Source organism: Eumetopias jubatus, unplaced genomic scaffold (genome assembly GCF_037043125.1).
Source record: "Eumetopias jubatus isolate StellerSeaLion01/CBP00866 unplaced genomic scaffold, mEumJub1_p1.0 scaffold_4, whole genome shotgun sequence".
Lineage (NCBI taxonomy): Eukaryota > Metazoa > Chordata > Mammalia > Carnivora > Otariidae > Eumetopias > Eumetopias jubatus.
The window spans coordinates 30604734-30623422 of record NW_028274810.1 but is presented as its reverse complement, the minus strand read 5'-3'; the positions used below and the strand labels follow the sequence as shown (position 1 = coordinate 30623422).

At 34.1% G+C, this 18689-nt stretch overlaps 1 protein-coding gene across 4 annotated transcripts in view; it reads right to left on the bottom strand.

Annotated features, from left to right (window-relative positions):
* The window catches only part of HFM1 (helicase for meiosis 1), a 120953-nt gene that overhangs the window by 90367 nt on the left and 11897 nt on the right, over window positions 1-18689 (bottom strand). For all 4 annotated transcript variants that reach the window (XM_088022943.1, XM_088022942.1, XM_088022945.1 and 1 more), the window contains exons 4-12: window positions 17780-18045; window positions 17130-17177; window positions 9289-9359; window positions 8683-8815; window positions 7881-8032; window positions 7242-7319; window positions 6868-7026; window positions 2670-2870; window positions 2498-2586 (exon numbers count right to left, since the gene is read on the bottom strand). In XM_088022943.1, coding sequence (XP_087879069.1) covers window positions 2498-2586; window positions 2670-2870; window positions 6868-7026; window positions 7242-7319; window positions 7881-8032; window positions 8683-8815; window positions 9289-9359; window positions 17130-17177; window positions 17780-18045 — 1197 coding nt within the window. The remainder of the gene's footprint in view (window positions 1-2497; window positions 2587-2669; window positions 2871-6867; window positions 7027-7241; window positions 7320-7880; window positions 8033-8682; window positions 8816-9288; window positions 9360-17129; window positions 17178-17779; window positions 18046-18689) is intronic.

Sequence of the window (18689 nt, the reverse complement as noted above, 5' to 3'; positions counted from 1 at the left end):
GAATCCTAAGCAGACTCGGAGCCTGATGGGGGCTCCATCCCATGACCCCAAGATCATGACCTGAGCCAAAACCAAGAGTTGGTTGCTCAACAGCCTGCACCATCCAGGAGCCTCTCATGTTGTTTCTAATACCAGCATCTCATTCTTGGAAAAACAGGAATAAAAATGGGGGATAAAGGGGAAAAAAAAAAAAGGAGAGACAGAGTGAAAAAAGAATTGAAAGACAAGAGAAATTTTCCTATCAAAAACTAATGATGTAATGTATGGTGATTAACATAACATAATAAAATAAAAATAAAAAAAGGTGATACTAAAATTATGGTTATGAAGTGTACTTTTTATCCTTCTGTTCTGCAGTTAAACTTAGATTTGTGTTATGCTTTATAGTTCTCATACCTTTCATGATAAAATATATTAAAAAGTATTCTAATCATCAGAAAAAAGAAAAGAAATTTTCCTTGAGTAACTAGGTAAAGAGTGGGAAGTAAGAAAAGGAGAAACATGATATATGCTTCTGTGTAAGAAAATGATTATCTAAAACAAAATTCGCTAATTTGGGTGGAGCAGACAACAGGGGAAAAGGGAAAGGATGCAATGGAAATTAGTTTTAAGGATGCATACAGGTTAGCTATTTCAGTTCCTTACTCTTATAGATAGGTTCAAGTTCAAAATGCTAATTATTAAGTATTCATCTTGGGAGGTTATATAATCATTCTATATGAATTCTATACGTTTTTAAAAATTTCCTTCAGAGTTAGTTTTTGAGCAAGAAAATAAGCCTCATTGCTTGACAACCACATCTGTTTCTGACTAAAAGTCACATGGCCCAACTTGATCAACTAGTTTCTTCACCCGAGTAGAAAAGTTCCAAATTACTCTTTGCTACTTACAGTCTCTTTACTCTATAGCTACACTTTTTTAAAAAACTCCAGTTTTCATTTATACTATTACTAGTTTTATAATGACCTGGTCAATTGGTTTTTGAAACCCCATCTTTGCTAAAAACATTTAGAAAATTAATAATCAAGAATGCTAAAAAACGAAGTGCAGCTGGTATGGAAACTACCAATTGTGATTTGATTATAGAAAAGGATTTTGCCAGCAGAATGACCTAATGGATGCATACATTCTCCCAATATGCTTGATCACTGCCCATAAGTAGCCAAGAAGTTTTCTGGATTAAAACCAAAGGCTCAGACCAGGTGATTAAAATAAAAACTTAAAAAAAAAAGCTCGGGAAACACTCTCATTATGAGAATACTACCAATTAACTTCTTGAAGTTAACTAAGACATTCCAAAATATAGAAATATTTTGTTATTTGAATGCATGATACAAAGAAGAGGTATTTAATAAAAAGCTAAAGAAACCAGAGTACAAAACAGCTGAACATGTTAGATTGAGAAACCATAGTAACAGAATCTGGGGCTTGATTAGCAAAAAGAAGTCTTGTAGTTAATTGTTAGAACATGAGTGGTCAAAGGGGAATTGAGGTAAGCATCAGTCTCTTTTCCTGGTCTACACCAACTCAAAATGGCATTCCATTCCTTTTCACTCAATATATCCAAAATAGAATCATGGTTCTTTCTCTCAAACCAACTCCTCTTCCAGTGTTCCCCCATCTAAATTATACAACACTCCCTGGTTACTCATGGCAGAAACCTATCACTGATACCTCCCTCACCTTCCTCCACATAGGCAAACAATTACCAAGTCCTGTTTATTCTTACTTCTAATTATATCTCAAATATATCATCTTATCTCCATCAACACTGCCACCTGCTTAGTTCAAATCACTATTAGTTTCTAATAGTTTGAGATGCTCATATATATGCAGTTGGAGATGTCAGTTAGGCATGAACGATAGACTAGAGTTCAGAATGGAGTTATAAATTTAGGAACTCACAGACATATATAAATATGAGCATACATATATTCTTTGAACCCATGTGATAGATACAAATACCCAGGAGTGTGGAATTAGAAAGAATGAACCTTGGATAGAACCTCCAGAATGTCAACATTTCAGAGTTGGGTAAGAGGTGAAAAGAGAATTGAGAATGAGCAGCCAGCAAAGTAGGAAGAAACTTGGTAGAGGATGATCTCGGAAGCACAGAGTCCAGAGTTTTTAAATAAGGTGGGAAGGATCAAATATATTAGAAGCTCCTGAGAGATCAACAGCAAGATTAGCTTTAGTGAAAGATTACAACAGATGCCAAATTCAAAGTGGATTAAAAAAAAAAATTAAGACAGCAATATGAATAACCTTTCAAGAAACCTGGCTATGAAATAAAGAAGACAGGATCATAATGTCACTAAGATTCACTCTCACTTAATCTTCCAAATTACTATTATCTTTAATTTATAGATGAGGAAACTGAGGCTTAGAGAAGCCAATTAACTTGAAAAGGTGAAGGAACAAACCCAGTTTTCTCATCTCATCTAGATAATCCCTAAAAGTCTTCCTATCTCCAATAACAAAAAAAGAAAAATTATACCTCTGTTTCTGTTCCACAGCCATAATAAATTTAGCATCTTTCACAAGAACAGAAGCAGCCTGTTGTACACCTTTCCTTGTTGCACAAAACTGAAAATAAATGAATAATTCTTGGATTAATCATATTAAAAACTGAACATTACACTCAAAAATAAGCAACTAACAATCCATACCACAAGTGTGGGTTTCTGATCAGAGTATGTTTGTATAACACTGGCAATTTTGTAGTTGAGGGTTAAATCGAACTTAAATTCGGTTTGGTTACTTCTGCAGGGAAATCCAAGGACCACTTTCCGAAGTTTCACCGGCCTATGTCTCTCATCCATTTTCAGACATACAGCAGGTCTTTCACCATCTGAAAGCCATTCTGCAATCTTTAAATAACAGAAACATACATTAAAAGTTTTTTCGAGTCAAGTTTTATGGCTAAACATAACCAAATAATAGACCACTTTTAAAGAGAAGGTATAAAAATAATTAGGCTGTCTTTTTCAGTATTACATATTCCAGTGACACTATTCTATATATTGGTAGGTATTATCAGTAGCAGTATTTTAAGATTATTCCCACTTTTCAACATGGTAAACTCCCAATTAATTATTTTGTTTTATTTTCCTTCCCAAGAGTCCAAAATAAAATTAAAAATGATTTTGGCAGAGAAACTGAATTTCTCACTATCATTATAACCTTCCCATTTTTCAGAACTATGCCTACATATGCATGACAGATCTTTTGAGTTGTGCTAAATAATAGCCAAAGAGTAGCAAAGTAATGGTTGGCTTATATTGGCAAGGGTTGACAATTTTTAAACAAAGAGCAAATAAATACTTGAGAGATGGCAGTGCCAAAAGCACATTTCAGATTCAATGCTTGAGTCACTTGTTAATTTCTGAAGCTATGGTGAGCAATCCTTACCTTCATATAACCTGGTTAGTAATTAGGCTTCATGCCTGCTCTGAAACTGACCATTGATTTGACAGGAAGATGGATTAATGAGTTTTTAGGTGCAGGGGAAGGACATATTAAAACATTTTCAAGGCTACCATGTGTACAAAAAAGATCACACAAGAATTTAATTTGAAAGGAGAAGAAGGCCAAGAGTTGAAGACCTTAATTTAGGAGAAAATTGAGGAAGAGGATTTGTACAGAGAGGAAAGTAGCATTCACAGATGCAGTGATTATCACAAAGGGCAAAAGAATTTCAAGAATTACAGAGTATCGATATTTAATGACAGCTTACAAATCAGTAAGAAAAGTTTATTATCCTAATGTGAAACAAAGGGTAAAGAACATGACCTGACAAGGTACAAAAAAAGAACTTAAAGTAATTGATTGATATATTAAAAATATTTACTTCAACTTGATGCCCCCAGCTTTTTCTTTTTCAACATTTCTTTGGCAATCCAGGTTCTTTTCTGGTTCCATACAAATTTTAGGATTGTTTGTTCCAGCTCTTTGAAAAATGCCATTGGTATTTTGATCGGGTTGGCATTCAAAGTATTGATTGCTCTGGGCAGCGTAGACCTTTTAACAATGTTTATTCCTCCAATCCCATGAGCATGGAATGTTTTTCCATCTTTTTGTGTCTTCTTCAATTTCCTTCATAAGTGTTCTGTAGTTTCTAGAGTATAGACCCTTTACCTCTTTAGTTAGGTTTATTCCAAGGTATCTTATGGTTTTTAGTGCTATTGTAAATGGAATCAATTCCCTAATTTCTCTTTCTACAGTTACATTGTTAGTGTATAGAAAAGCAACTGATTTCTGTGCATTGATTTTGTATCCTGCCACGTTACTGAATTGCTATATGAGTTCTAGTAATTTGGGGGTGGAGTCTTTTGGGTTTTCCACATAAAGTATCACATTGCCTGATTTCAAGCTGTATTACAAAGCTGTGATCACCAAGACAGCATGGTACTGGCACAAAAACAGACACACAGATCAATGGAACAGAATAGAGAGCCCAGATATGGACCCTCAACTCTATGGTCAACTAATCTTCGACAAAGCAGGAAAAATGTCCAATGGAAAAAAGACAGTCTCTTCAATAAATGATGCTGGGAAAATTGAAGAGCTATCTATATACAGAAGAATGAAACTCAACCATTCTCTTACACCATACACAAAGATAAACTCAAAATGGATGAAAGACCTCAATGTGAGACAGGAATCCATCAAAATCCTAGAGGAGAACATAGGCAGTAACCTCTTTGACATCAGACATAGCAATTTCTTTCAAGACACGTCTCCAAAGGCAAAGGAAACAAAAGGGAAAATGAACTATTGGGACTTCATCAAGATAAAAAGCTTCTGCACAGCAAAGGAAACAGTCAACAAAATAAAGAGGCAACCCACAGGATGGGAGAAGATATTTGCAAATGACATAACAGACAAAGGGCTGGTATCTATGCTCTATAAAGAACTTCTCAAACTCAGCACCCAAAAAACTAATAATCCAGTCAAGAAATGGGCAGAAGACATGAACAGACATTTCTCCAAGGAAGACATATGAATGGCTAACAGACACATGAAAAAAAAGTTCAACATCATTAGCCATCAAGGAAATTCAAATCAAAAACACACTGAGATACTACCTTATACCAGTTAGAATGGCAAAAATTAACAAGACAGGAAACAACAAATGTTGGAGAGGATGTGGAGAAAAGGGAACCCTCTTACACTGTTCGTGGGAATGCAAACTGGTGGAGCCACTCTGGAAAACAGTATGGAGGTTCCTCAAAAAGTTAAAAATAGAGCTACCCTATGACCCAGCAATTGCACTACTGGGTATTTACCCTAAAGATACAGATGTAGTGAGAAGAAGGGGCACATGCACCCCAATGTTCATAGCAGCAATGTCCACAATAGCCAAACTGTGGAAGGAGCCAAGATGCCCTTCAACAGATGAATGGTTACTTAGCCATCAAAAAGAATGAATATCCATCACTTGCATCAACATGGATGGAACTGGAGGGGATTATGCTAAGTGAAATAAGTCAAGCAGAGAAAGTAAATTATCATATGGTTTCACTTATATGTGGAGGGGCAGAGGGAAGAGGGGAAGAAGACTCTCCCCTGAGCAGAGAGCTTGGATTGCAGGACCAGGGATCATGACCTGAGCCAAAGGCAGACGCTTAAACAACTGAGCCACTCAGGCACCCCGAAAACGATTTAAATGTAATAATAACAATAATTTAGTATAATATCCAGTGTTAGAATACAGAAAAATGGCTGATGGTGGAAGTATAAATGACTATACCATTTTTTGAAAGCACTGTTTCCTTAGAGTTTTATAGATCCTTTGACTCAGTTATTCCACTCTAGAAGTTCATCCTAGAGAAATAATCATGTTTTCAAAGATGTATTAACTTTAGCACCATTTACAATAGCAAAAATGGAAATAACCTTCCATTATTAAAGCATTAGATAAATAAATTATAATAAAACCACAAAAAGTATATTAAAGAAGAATTTCTAATGACATGGAAATGTCTGTAGGTGACATGCAAGTCATAAAAGAGCACGCATAGTATGATTCCACCTATACATCTGGAAAGACAAACACTGGGTTTCTGTTGGTTATATATACTTAAAAATTTTCTCTATTTTTCTTGAATATGAACAAAACAAGTTGTTAACTTAAGAACTGGAAAATGAATAATTTTGCCAAATTAAAGATAAATCAGGCAAAATTTTCCATTGGATTAGACAATATAGGAACTATTTGTGAAATTTCTAAGTAGTAGGGAAAAAAAGTCATTTTATAGTAGACTGAGAAGTAAATAAGAGTGAGGAACAATGAAACCATACTATTTTTCAAGAAGTTTTCCCAAACAATGAAAAAAAAATTAGGACAAGTACAATACTATGTACAATTATTTCTTTACCTGTCTGTGTACCCCATTAACCATGAGATCCTCCTCAAGGGCAGGGTCTATATGTTTTCACCTTTGTATCTATTATTAGTGCTTTCCATAATGCCACATAGAATGTGAAAAGGTGGGTGGTAATCACCTAAGCAATTATTTTTATTCTCCACCATACTTTGCTATACAACTACAGTCAGCTGATTACAACAACCATAACAAATTATTAGTCATTATGAGGTACCTGAAACCCATAAAAACCAAGACATTTAGATACTAGTAAACAACAGACTTATACCAAAAATGTTTCATTAAACCAAATCAACCAAATATTAAGGCCTAATACTGCCATACCTATGAAATCTAACCATAATTTTCTATAACATACTTTCCTACTTAAATCGGTTATGGGATTTACAGAAAAAAACCCTCACTCTCCTCTAAGATTAAAATGACAAAATATTTCAGTAGTCATAAAAAAATCTGATAGACTGAAATTCTAACTTACATCCTCAGCATTTGGAATTGTTGCAGATACAGCTACAAATCTCATTGGAATAACTGTGCTGCTATTTTCAGAAGTAGGAGATAAAGACTGTACAGTTTTCATTCTGCTAACTACAACTTCAAGAGTTGGTCCACGATTTTCATCTTTTACAACATGTACCTAAGAAAGAAATCAAGAAAAAAAATGATTAACTATAAAAATAAAAAACTAATCAATTAAAATCCGTAATAATATTAACCCTCTTAAGAATATAGGCCTTTCCACTTGCAGGGATAAAACAGACATATAGTTTGCTTGAAAATGTCTTGTTTCTTTCTATCCATTCCAGTCATCATTTTATGTTTATCTCTGAAAATGAGTAATGTGTTCACTACCTCATCAATGAGAAAGAGTCTAACCAGCTTGACCAAAGAGTTGTCTCTCCATTTTCTAGTCATGCTATCCCATTTTTCCTAAAGAAAAAATACATGTGGTTTAACATGATAAGAAACTATAATAAATGTTATTAACATATCAATAAAAATCTTAACATGATACAAATGATGGGCAATATTTTAATTCACATCTTAAAAGTATCCTGAAAAAGATTTAAAGATTAAAAACATTTTAAAGGATTTTGATAGTCTTACAAGTGCTTAAAAAACTAAACCCCCATTTATTTTTGAGTTTAACCAAAATTATACAAAATTATAGTCTAATTTCATTTTTTAAGCCCTACCAAGGTCCTCCCTCTGCAACACATAATACTTCGATAAAAGAATACAAGCAAAAAGTAAGATTACAAATTATCCTCAATAACAAATTGCCTAATCATATCTTTTGTCTCTTTTTCCCATTTGGTAATTTGTCTTTTACTTACTGATTAGTAAGTATTCTTTATAGTACTTTTTATGTTTGTTTTTTACATTGCAAATATGTTCTTCTACTTTGTATTTTCTTCTAACTTTTATACTTGGTGAAGAGAAACATTTTCTAATAAACCAAGGAAATAATAGAGTATAAATAACACCTACTGGAGTTGTCATAATAATATGGGCATGCTGAATCTCAAATAGGTCATCCATTACTGTATCTCCAGTGAGTTCTTTACAATTCAATCCTATTGGTCCAAATTTTTCTTTCCAATCATCAAAACGCTGACTACACAGGGCTTTTATTGGTGCCACTATAACAACATAAGATATATATTTTGAATGTCAGTGCAATTTTAAAATTACTTTCACAAACATTGGTTAATAAAATTAAGATAAAACTACACATCTAAGTGCTGCCTAATATTTATAAATTGAAAGAGTTAATATAAACATATTATCTAGAGATACAATCACGAGACTGAACTATAAATAGAAAAAGAAGTAATTATTCAGGGAATTGTAACTAAGAGCAGAAAGAGGTAAGGCAGGAGATTATTGCTTTTCATCATAAGCCTTTTTGTGATAATTTATTTTTTTAACCATGTATATAAATTACTTTGATGAAAAATTTTAAATATACATATACCTAAGAGAGTAGAGGTTCCTATGGAATTTTTTTAGAATTACAAAATGTTTGAATTTATTGTCCTTGTTGTACTTTAAAAAATAAACATGTAAAGGTCAAATTCTCAATTTAAGTATTACTTTTTATTTACAACTCTGGGAAAATGTGTTTGGAATTAATGTAAGAGACAAGAACAAATGTGATAGGTCTTCACTAAAAATGTATGGAGAACCAAGTATTAACTCTTATGGCTTGAACTTTAATTTATTTCTTACTTTTGCCTCACTGGTTTTTCATTATTATAATTAATTACACTTACAATATATAAATACTTACTGTAAACAATTTTAATGTTTGACCATGGCAATGGGACTTCCATTAATAATCTTGTTATAGCTAGTTCAAACACTACAGTTTTCCCAGAACCAGTTGGAGCACAAATCACAAAATTCCTATCTGTGTAAAGAAGCTAAAAAGTACAATTTAATCAATCATGGAATATATAGAATTTTTCATTCACACTCTCAATTTGTTAGAAAATATGTAAGAAAGACTCTCTAGAATAATAATTCAAATTATTTTTACCTCTAAACTTATTAAAATTCTAAACTTGCTCTAGATCCACAACCCTCAAAAAAAAAACCCACCACTATTAATAATTTATCATTTTGTGTTTTTTTGTGAAAGTAATATGTTAGACCTAGAAGAAAATAATTTCTTTAGCTTCCAGAGAAATTGTATAAATCTAATAAATATAAACAAACCCCCCTATGAAAGTCACATGCATTCATTTAGCAAACATTTTTTTAGTTCCTATAATGTACCAGTCACTGAGTGTGGCAATGGAAACATAAAGATGAATGTGATCTAGTCCTTGCCCTTAGAGAACACACAATAAAATAAGAAGAGGTAGATAAGTAAAAATCATAATAAAATACTTACATCATCAAAGGCTTTGGACTGTATATAGTTGAAATATGGGAATTCCTTGAAAATACTTCTAAATTTTGCCGCTTAGATTAGCATTAAGGAGTCAAATATTTCAGAATTTTAAGAATTGGTTACTTTTAATTTAAAAATTCAATTAATCAATATTAACTTTGATAATATTTAGTGATGAGGCTTTAATACTTGCTATTTTAACATCGTAAGAAAGGAATTAATAGATATAGAGGGAGGGACCAACGTGGCAACATAAGAGGCTCCTGAACTTTCCCTCCTCCCACAGATGCACCAAATATATAGTTACACATGGAGCAATTCTAAGAAAAATCCAGAAATTAGTTAAGTGACTCCTACACATTGGGTGAATGAAAATACCCACAATAAAATGGGTAGGGAAGGCTGAGACAACTCTTACCCTAAATCCCATCATTGGCACAGTACCACACAATTGGGAAGGAACTCCCAAACCCCAGCTTCTCCCTGAGGAGCAAAGAGTTTGGACCACACATCTAGAGTCCCGACCTTTAAGGCTCCCACCCACAGGATAAGTGCCCAAAACACCCAACTCTGTAAGCCAACAGGGCTTGAATTCATGAGACCCACAGGACTATAGCAAACAAATAAGCAACTCTTAAATGGGCACAGGAACAACCCCCCTTCCTCTGCAGATATACTCAGTGCAGAGGGAGCAGCAAAAATATTCATCTCCAGTTTCTACCTGGAAAGGATTTCACTGCATATTTTCTCAGCTGCTACCTCAGGTTCTGGCTTCTAAAGAGCCTGCACATAGGTGCTAATTACAACTCTCCCCTTTGGGACACTGATACATTTTAGCACAACTACTAGAAGCCATTAAGAACAAAGACAGTGAGTTGGGCAATCAGAAAGGTTCGAAAGGCAACTAGGAGCTTGGGCTAGGTTAATTGATGAGGCTCATCTCCTAAGACCAGCCTGTCAAGATTGGGAGAGGTGGGTATTTTATCCAATGTGTAGAAACCAGCACAGAGGTTAAGGAAAATGAAGAAATGGGAATATTTCCAAACAAAAGAACAAAATAAATCTCCAGAAACCAAACTTAACAAAATAGAGATAAGTGATTTACCCAATAGTTTAAAATAATGCACAAAAATGCTCACCAAGGTCAGGAAAGCAATGCATAAACAAAGTAAGAATTTCAACAAAGTCATAGAAAATATAAAAAAGAACCAAACAGAAATCACAGGGATTCAACATCAGACAGATCAAACAGAAGAAAGAATCAATGAACTCAAAGACAGGGCAATGGAATTAATCCAGTCAGAGGAACAAAATGAAAAAAGAATGAACAAGAAAATGAAGATAGCTTAAGGGACTTATTTTACACTGATACCAAAGCCAGGTAAGGATACTACAAGAAAAGAAAATTACAGGCCAATATCCCTAATGAACATAGATGCAGAAATCATCTACAAAATATTAACAAACCAAATTCAACAGTATATTAAAAGGGTCACACCCCCATGATCAAATGGAATTTATTTCTGGAATACAAAGATGGTTTAACATCCACAAATCTATCAACATGATATCCCCATATTAAAAAGTTAAAGATCAGGGGTTCCTAGCTGGCTCAGTCAGTAGAGCATATGACTCCTGATCTGAGGGTTATGAGTTCAAACCCCACATTGGGCATAGAGCTTACTTTAAAAAAAAAAAAAAGTTAAAGATAAAAATATGATCATCTCAATAGATGTAGAAGAAGCATTTAACAAATACAGTATCTTTTCATGATAAAAACTCTCCAGAAACTGGCTAAAGAAGGAATATACCTCAATATAATAAAGGCCATTTATGACAAGCCCACAGCTAACATCATATTCAATGGCAAAAAGCTGAAAGCTTTTGTCTAAGATTAGAAAAGAGACAAGGATGCCCACTTTCACCACTTTTAATAGTAGTGGAAATCATAACCAGAGCAATTAGGCAAGAAAGAGATATAAAAGGTATCCAAATTGAAAATGAAGAAGTAGTCTCTATTCACAGATGACATCATATTATATAGAGAAAACTCTAAAGACTCCACCAAAAAACTGTTAGAACTAATAAATTCAGTAAAGTTGCAACATACAAAATAAATAAACAAAAATCAGTTCCATTTCCATACACTAACAAAATATCAAAAAGAGAAATGAAGAAAACAATCCTATTTATAATAGCATCAAAAAATAAAATACTAAGGAATAAAGTTAACCATCCCATTTACAATAGCATCAAAAATAAAATGCTAGTGAATAAATTTAACCAATTACTGTTTAAGACACTGATGAAAGAAATTGAAGACACAAATAAATGGAAAGATATTCCATGTTCAAGGATTCAAGAACTGATATTGCTAAATTGTAAAGTGCCAAAGCAATCTACAGATTCAATTCAATCCTTATCAAAATTCCAACTGCATTTTTCAGAGAAATATAAAAAACAATCCTAAAATTCATATGGAGTTATACAAGACCCTAATGGCCAAAGCAATCTTGAGAAAGAAGAACAAAGCCAGAGGCATCATACTTCCTGATTTCAAACTGTATTACGAAGCTACAGTAATAAAAAACCCAGATGGTATTGGCATAAAAACGAGACACCTAGATCAATGAGACAGAATAGATAGCCTAGAAATAAATCCATGTGTATATGGTCAATAAATTTTCAACCAAGGAGCCAAGAACTGGGAAAAGATAACCTCTTCAATAAAAGGTACTGGGAAAACTGGATATCCACATGCAAAAGAATGAAACTGGATCCCTTGCACTATATACAAAAATCAACTCAAAGTGGATTAAACACTTGAATGTAAGACCTGAAATCCTAAAACTCCTAGAAGAAAACATGGGGGTAAACTTGCCTACACTAGTCTTGGCAATTATTTTTTTTTAGATTTAAAACCAAAGGCAAGGCAACAAATGCAAAAGTAAAAAAGTGTGCTACTTCAAACTAAAAGGCTTCTGCACAGCAGGGGAAACCATGAACAAAGTGAAAAAGCAACCTATGGAACAGGAGAAAATATTTGTAAACCATATATATGATAAGGGGTTAATATCCAAAATACACAAGGAACTCATACAACTCAATAGCAAAAACCAAATAACCCAATTTAAAAATGGACAAAGGACCTGAACAGACATTTTTCCAAAGAAAACACAAATGGCCAACAGTACATGAAAAGTGCTCAACATCACTAATCATGAGGGAAATGTAAATTAAAACCACAATGAGATATCACCTCACACCTGTTAGGATGTCATTGACATACATATGCACCAAAAAGACAAAAGATAAGTGCTATGAGGATGTGGAGAAAAGGGAACCCTTGTACACTGTAGGTAGGAACATAAAGGGGTATAGCCATTATGGAAAACAGTATGGAGGTTCCTTCAAAAATTAAAAATAGAACTATCTTATGATCCAGCAATTTCACTTCTGGTACATATTCAATATGGGGCTTGAACTCACAACCCTGAGATCAAGACCTGAGCTGAAATCAAGAGTCAGACACTTAACAGACTGAGCCACCCAGGTGCCCCTAGGGTTCATTTTCAAAGGAAACAAAACAGTATCTCACACAGATAACTGTATTCCCATGTTCACTGCAGCATTATTCACAATAATCAAGGTATGGAAATAATCTGAAGTGTTTGTCAAGGGACAAATGGATAAAGAAAATGTGATATATCACACACACACACACACACACACACACACACACACACACACACAATGAAATATTATTCAGCCTTAAAAAGGAAGGGAATTCTGCCTTTTTTTGACAAATTGGATGAACCTGAAGGCCATTTTGCAAAATGAATTAAGTCAGAAAGAGAAAGACAAATAATGCACAGTATAACTTATAAGTGGACTCTTAAAAAAACATAAAAGGTCAAACTCATAGAAATAGAGTAGAATAGTGGTTGACGGGATGGGGATATGGGAGAAATAGAAAGAGGCTGGTAAGAAGGTATAAACTTTCAGCTGTAAAATTAGTAAGGTCTGAGGATCTAATGTATGACATGGTGACTAGAGTTGATAGCACTGTATTATATAATTGAAAAAAAAGGTAAACAGGGAAGGTGATGGAGGGTAGAAACTAATTTGATGGTGGCAACCTATTATAGTGCATATGTATGTCAAATTACCATGTCATACATGTGATACAGTATATTAAAATTTTGTCAATTATACCTCAATAAAGCCAGGAGGGAGAGAAATTAATAGAAATTATTACAGTCCCCATTAACAGTTCATATTCTGAAAAGAACTTGTAAAGTCCCTATGCAGAAACAAGGTTTATATAAGGGTTAAAATTTGACAATTAAAAAAAATTTGATAATTAAATCTGATAGAAAAGATGCAGAAAGTTGCATATGTACCAGTATATCAAAACTAAGTGTATAGTGTATCTTTTGCAGAGTGTTTTCTTATTCATGTTGACTAGGCCATTTGATTTTTGTATCTCCTTTAAAGTTCCCAATTTCACTTTTTACATTTTAACTGTTTTAACTTTTTAACTTTGGTTGTGTTTCATTAGCTGATATGTGTTTCTGGTCACCTAACCCTGAATCCCTTTGTTTTCAATAATTTGGTTGTACTAAGTGGTGGATTTAATTGCAATTATCAGCATATTGGCTCTACAAGAACTTAAACTGTCCTTCCTCTGTAAGAAAGCTCCAAAATATTAATAGATATGAAAAATAAACTGCCCCCTCTCCAAGGTGAGAGTCTATTGTCAGTTTGGGAGATACCTGTACTTACATGGTATTCTTCTCAGTCTGAGTCACATCTATCAACTACATCTATTAAATACTATATGCAAAATACATTACTGGATTTAGAAAGCTGTGGGAAGCTATAAAGAAGAAAATGAGTTCTCACAATGGAGGCTGTTAGAATCTATTAGGAAACAAGAAATAATATATCTGAGAATACAAATACATAATTATTTAAGCAATTATATTTTTATGAACATATACAAAAATTGATGACTGTAGTAAGTGATCTTGTTAAAAGGTTAAATGAGAACATATTACTTCTCTGCTCAAATTGCCCACCTTCTCTCAAAGCATATGACTACATGGCCCTACATGATCTTGCTTCTCCCCTCCATCTTTGTGATTCTGACCTCAGGTCCTACTACTCTTGCCTCTGACTAATCTCTTCTAGCTATATTGGATTCTTTTCTGTTCTTCAAAAACAGCAGCCATGTTCCTGCTGTAAGGCCTTCCCTCTGCCTAAACTGCTTCCCTCCTTATTTCCTTGGCTCTTTCACTTCCTTCAATTGCTTACATCTCTCCTTCACAAGAAGACCTACCCAAATTACTCCACTTAATTCTAATCTTGAGCCCTCAATTCTAGCATCCCCAATTTAATCTCCCTTACTCTGCTCCACTTTTTCATTTTGCATATTACTCATTGCCTTTTAACATACTATATGACTTATTTATACACTGTTACAATTGTTCAGATCTGTCTTCTTCCCCACCCCTATCCCAAGAATGTTAACTCCTCAAGGTCAAGGATTCATTATCTGTTTTCTCAACTGACATATCCCAAATACCTAGAACAGTGCCTGGCACACAGTAAGCACTCAATTAATATAGGTTTGCATTTATTAAATCAAGCAGATAATATACAAATCTTCATTTTACTTTCAGTTATACAGAGTATCAGAATATTTGTGCCAAAACAAAAGTGTAATTTTGAGTTTGTCAATCCATCAAGCTTTTGAAAGAATCTCATTTTTCCTTCAAAATATGTCTCTTCCTATAAAATATTTATTTGTAACAAGCCCACAAGTGGGCCATCATGCTGGTTTTTCTCTCATTAGGTGGTTCCATATCAATTTGCACTCAAAAAATGAATCTTTGATTCAGAGTAGATGTAGAATTAGTTTTCCAGCTCATGAGAAAACTCAACTACTAACATCATTTATCATCACTATAAACACTTGATATCAAATTTTTCCTTTCATTCAACAAACTCTCAGCAATGTCACTGCATTTATATGTTATAACAGGTAGGAAAATATCTGCAGAATTGAAAATTATAAGATTACTATAGCAAAATCAATCTGACCAAGCTTCTATTGTCCCGAGGATTCAAATATAATAAAATATTATAAAAGAATTAGAAAATATGTCATGTCCAAGTAATTCCAAAACTCTCAAATTATCATGAAAAGCATTTAGTCTTCTTTAAATACACACTTAGAAATAATAAAAAGTAGCAGTTCTGTGAGTTTGACAGCAAATGAACTTTTTGAACAACAAATCAATGCAGACAAGAGTATGCAGTATTCTTAACAGAGACCTAAGCAACAGAAACATTTCAGCTGAGCTAATACAGCATGAAAATCTTTAAAACTCTTCAGAAAAGTCACTGTCATATTATGGCAAGTCCAGTAAGCGATAAGAAGACTTTCCCATCATACAGATAATGAAATGAACTTTAACTGTTTAAGGCTAACCTATTTCCTGTGTTCCAACCATATTTAGATCACCAGAGAGAAGAAAGCACAGCAGGATTGAGACACCATGCTGAACAGAAGCACTAAAAGCTGACCACATCTGAAGCTGTGATATCATCATGTATAACCCTTTATTGTTCCCTCCCCCCATTCTAACTTAGTTCAGTTATCTGCATTGGAGGCAACTTTTCATGATTGGTCAGGCAAATATTTTCTAACCATACCTCAGAATGGTCTCAGTCCCCTGACTACCCAGGATTAGAATAATTGTCCCTTAGATTCCTCCAGTTCAGGAGGAATTCATTTTATGTTTTGCCAACTGGACGATAACTTTGGTGGAGTCTAGAGCCTTACCCAGCTTTGAGTCATTAATTCCATATCCTAAAGCATGGTTTTGATGATACAACTTGACTTGCTCAAAATACTGCATGGTTTCTCCTCATTGCTTAATAAATTAAAAAACAAAAACAAAAACAAAACCTCTTGACCTTGGTATTCATGGCATTAAATAACCTGATCCTAAGATACCTTTCAATCATTACGTCCTACTACTCCTGTAATCATAGCTTTTATTTCAGCCAAACTGGAATGCTTGTTCTTTCTAACATATTCCATACTATTTTAACCTCATCCTGGCTCATGGCTACTCCCTTTGCCAGAACAATTTCCCTTACCTGCCTTTCAGTGTATTTGGAGATGGATGAATAAGGGATGGCCTTCCTTTCAAGGAGTTCATAGGTCATAGGGAAATGGTCACATAATAGTCACAGTTGCTGGATTATAATAAAAAACAGTAAGTACACTGTTATAGACATACATGAAGTATCAAAAAAGCAAAGAGGATGTTACCTCCAGAACACATATATGTACTCAAAATATTTATATTGGAAATGCCCAGACATGTAAATCAGATCATAGGTATAAGCTGCAAATTTCATTCAAAAAATGCTAGATTTGTAAAAATATCCCCAATCCACAAAATGTCCCATTCTCATTTATTTCCCCTATCCATGTTTATCCCAATATGCTATCCTTACCCAAAGTGTAAGAAATTATCCGTATCTAAGTAAATATGCTCAGAATTCAGCCAATAATACAAATCTCATTTCTATATTTATCTTGTCACAAACTGGTAACAAGCAGTTCACAAACTGGCACCAGTCTGCAGACCACACTTTGAACAGCACTGATTCTCACACACACTGGGTCTCTTACATGACCCAAAAGATTCACTTCTCCTTCTTTTTCTTTGTCAGTAAAATAAACATAGACACAATGAAATAACATGCTTACAAGTTATGAATACAAATATAAAGTTGCTGTAGTAAAATAATTTAAAGGATACGGATTTCTGTGACAGCCTTCAAGGAATCTAAATCATTTTCTGTTACCCCTAAAAAAAAAATTCTACATATTCATATAGGTATTTTTAATCTCTTCCATACAAATTGCTTCAATAAAACTAGCATAACTTTCTATTAACAGCACACTTAAATATTAGATCATAGTTTATTTCATTTTTTATTTTTTTAAGTAGGCTCCACGCCCAACACAGGGTTTGAACTCACAACCCTGACACCAAGAGTCACATGCTCTACCAACGGAACCAGCCAGGCACCCTAGATCATAGTTTAAAAAATGCAATATGATCGGGGCGCCTGGGTGGCTCAGTCGGTTAAGCCTTTGGCTTTGGCTTTGGCCTTTGGCTCAGGTCATGATCCCAGCGTCCTGGGAACAAGACCTGCATCGGGCTCCCTGCTTGGCAGGAAGCCTGCTTCTACCTCTCCCATTCGCCCTACTTGTGTTCCCTCTCTCGCTGTCTCTCTCTCTGTCAAATAAATAAAATCTTTAAAAAAATGCAATATGATCAAGAAATGCAGAAATTGCACACAGATAATCTACTCAAATTTATTATTTTTTTAATTCTTCCTTATGCTGAGAAATACAGACTAGTTTGTTTTGTTATAAAACCAACTGAAAAAGCAGAGAATTAACCTTGAACTTCATGAGGTTGGGATGCAACTGAAAAAGTTGGTGCTTTGAATATGTCTTCTCTGATTTCAGAAGCAGAAAAAGTATTGCTTGCTGTAAACATGTTAATCTCTGAATATTGATGTTTCTGCTTACTACTGCTACTTTTCCATGATTCCCCTTTGTTCACTTCTGTTGGAGCAATTTTCACTGAGCCAATAGGAGAGTCCAAGTTTGTACTGTCATTAGAATTAACACCCTCATGTATATTGTCAGATATTTTAAATAATCTGCAAAAACAAAACAAAACATGTTTGCACTTGTAATAGCTGCGTAGAATGGGAAAAACTAGCATAAAATTGGTCCCTTTAAAAATGCCCATAGATTGTGGTTTATTCAAACATAAAATGTAAGCATACCCCCAAAATATGATTTCACGAATTTACCACTGAATTATGTCTTTTCACTTTTCAGAAACTCAAATCCATTTGTAGACTCCAACCTCCAAGACAACCCCAATGATACCTGTCTCCTGCTATTCACACCCTTTTCAAATTAGGACTTTGAGTCAGGACAGAATTACATGACTAGCAGAGTATTGAGGAAGTACAGTGTATGACTTCCAAGGGAAGGTCATAAAAGACACTGTCACTTCTGCATGGCCTCTTGGATCATTCACACTTAGAGAAGAGCTAGCCACTATATCATGAGAATACACAGGCAACTATATGGAGAGGCCCATGTAGACAGGTATTGTGGCATCTTGTCAGTAATAGCATAAACTTCCCAAACATTATTCAATAATTCAATATAAGAAATACTAAATAAGTATAGATGTCAAGAAGAACACTTTGCAAAGAAGTATTTTCTTTGCAAAGTTCTAGAAAACACAGGCCCTCTTTAGGATTGCAATTTATTATATTCAACTGATCAA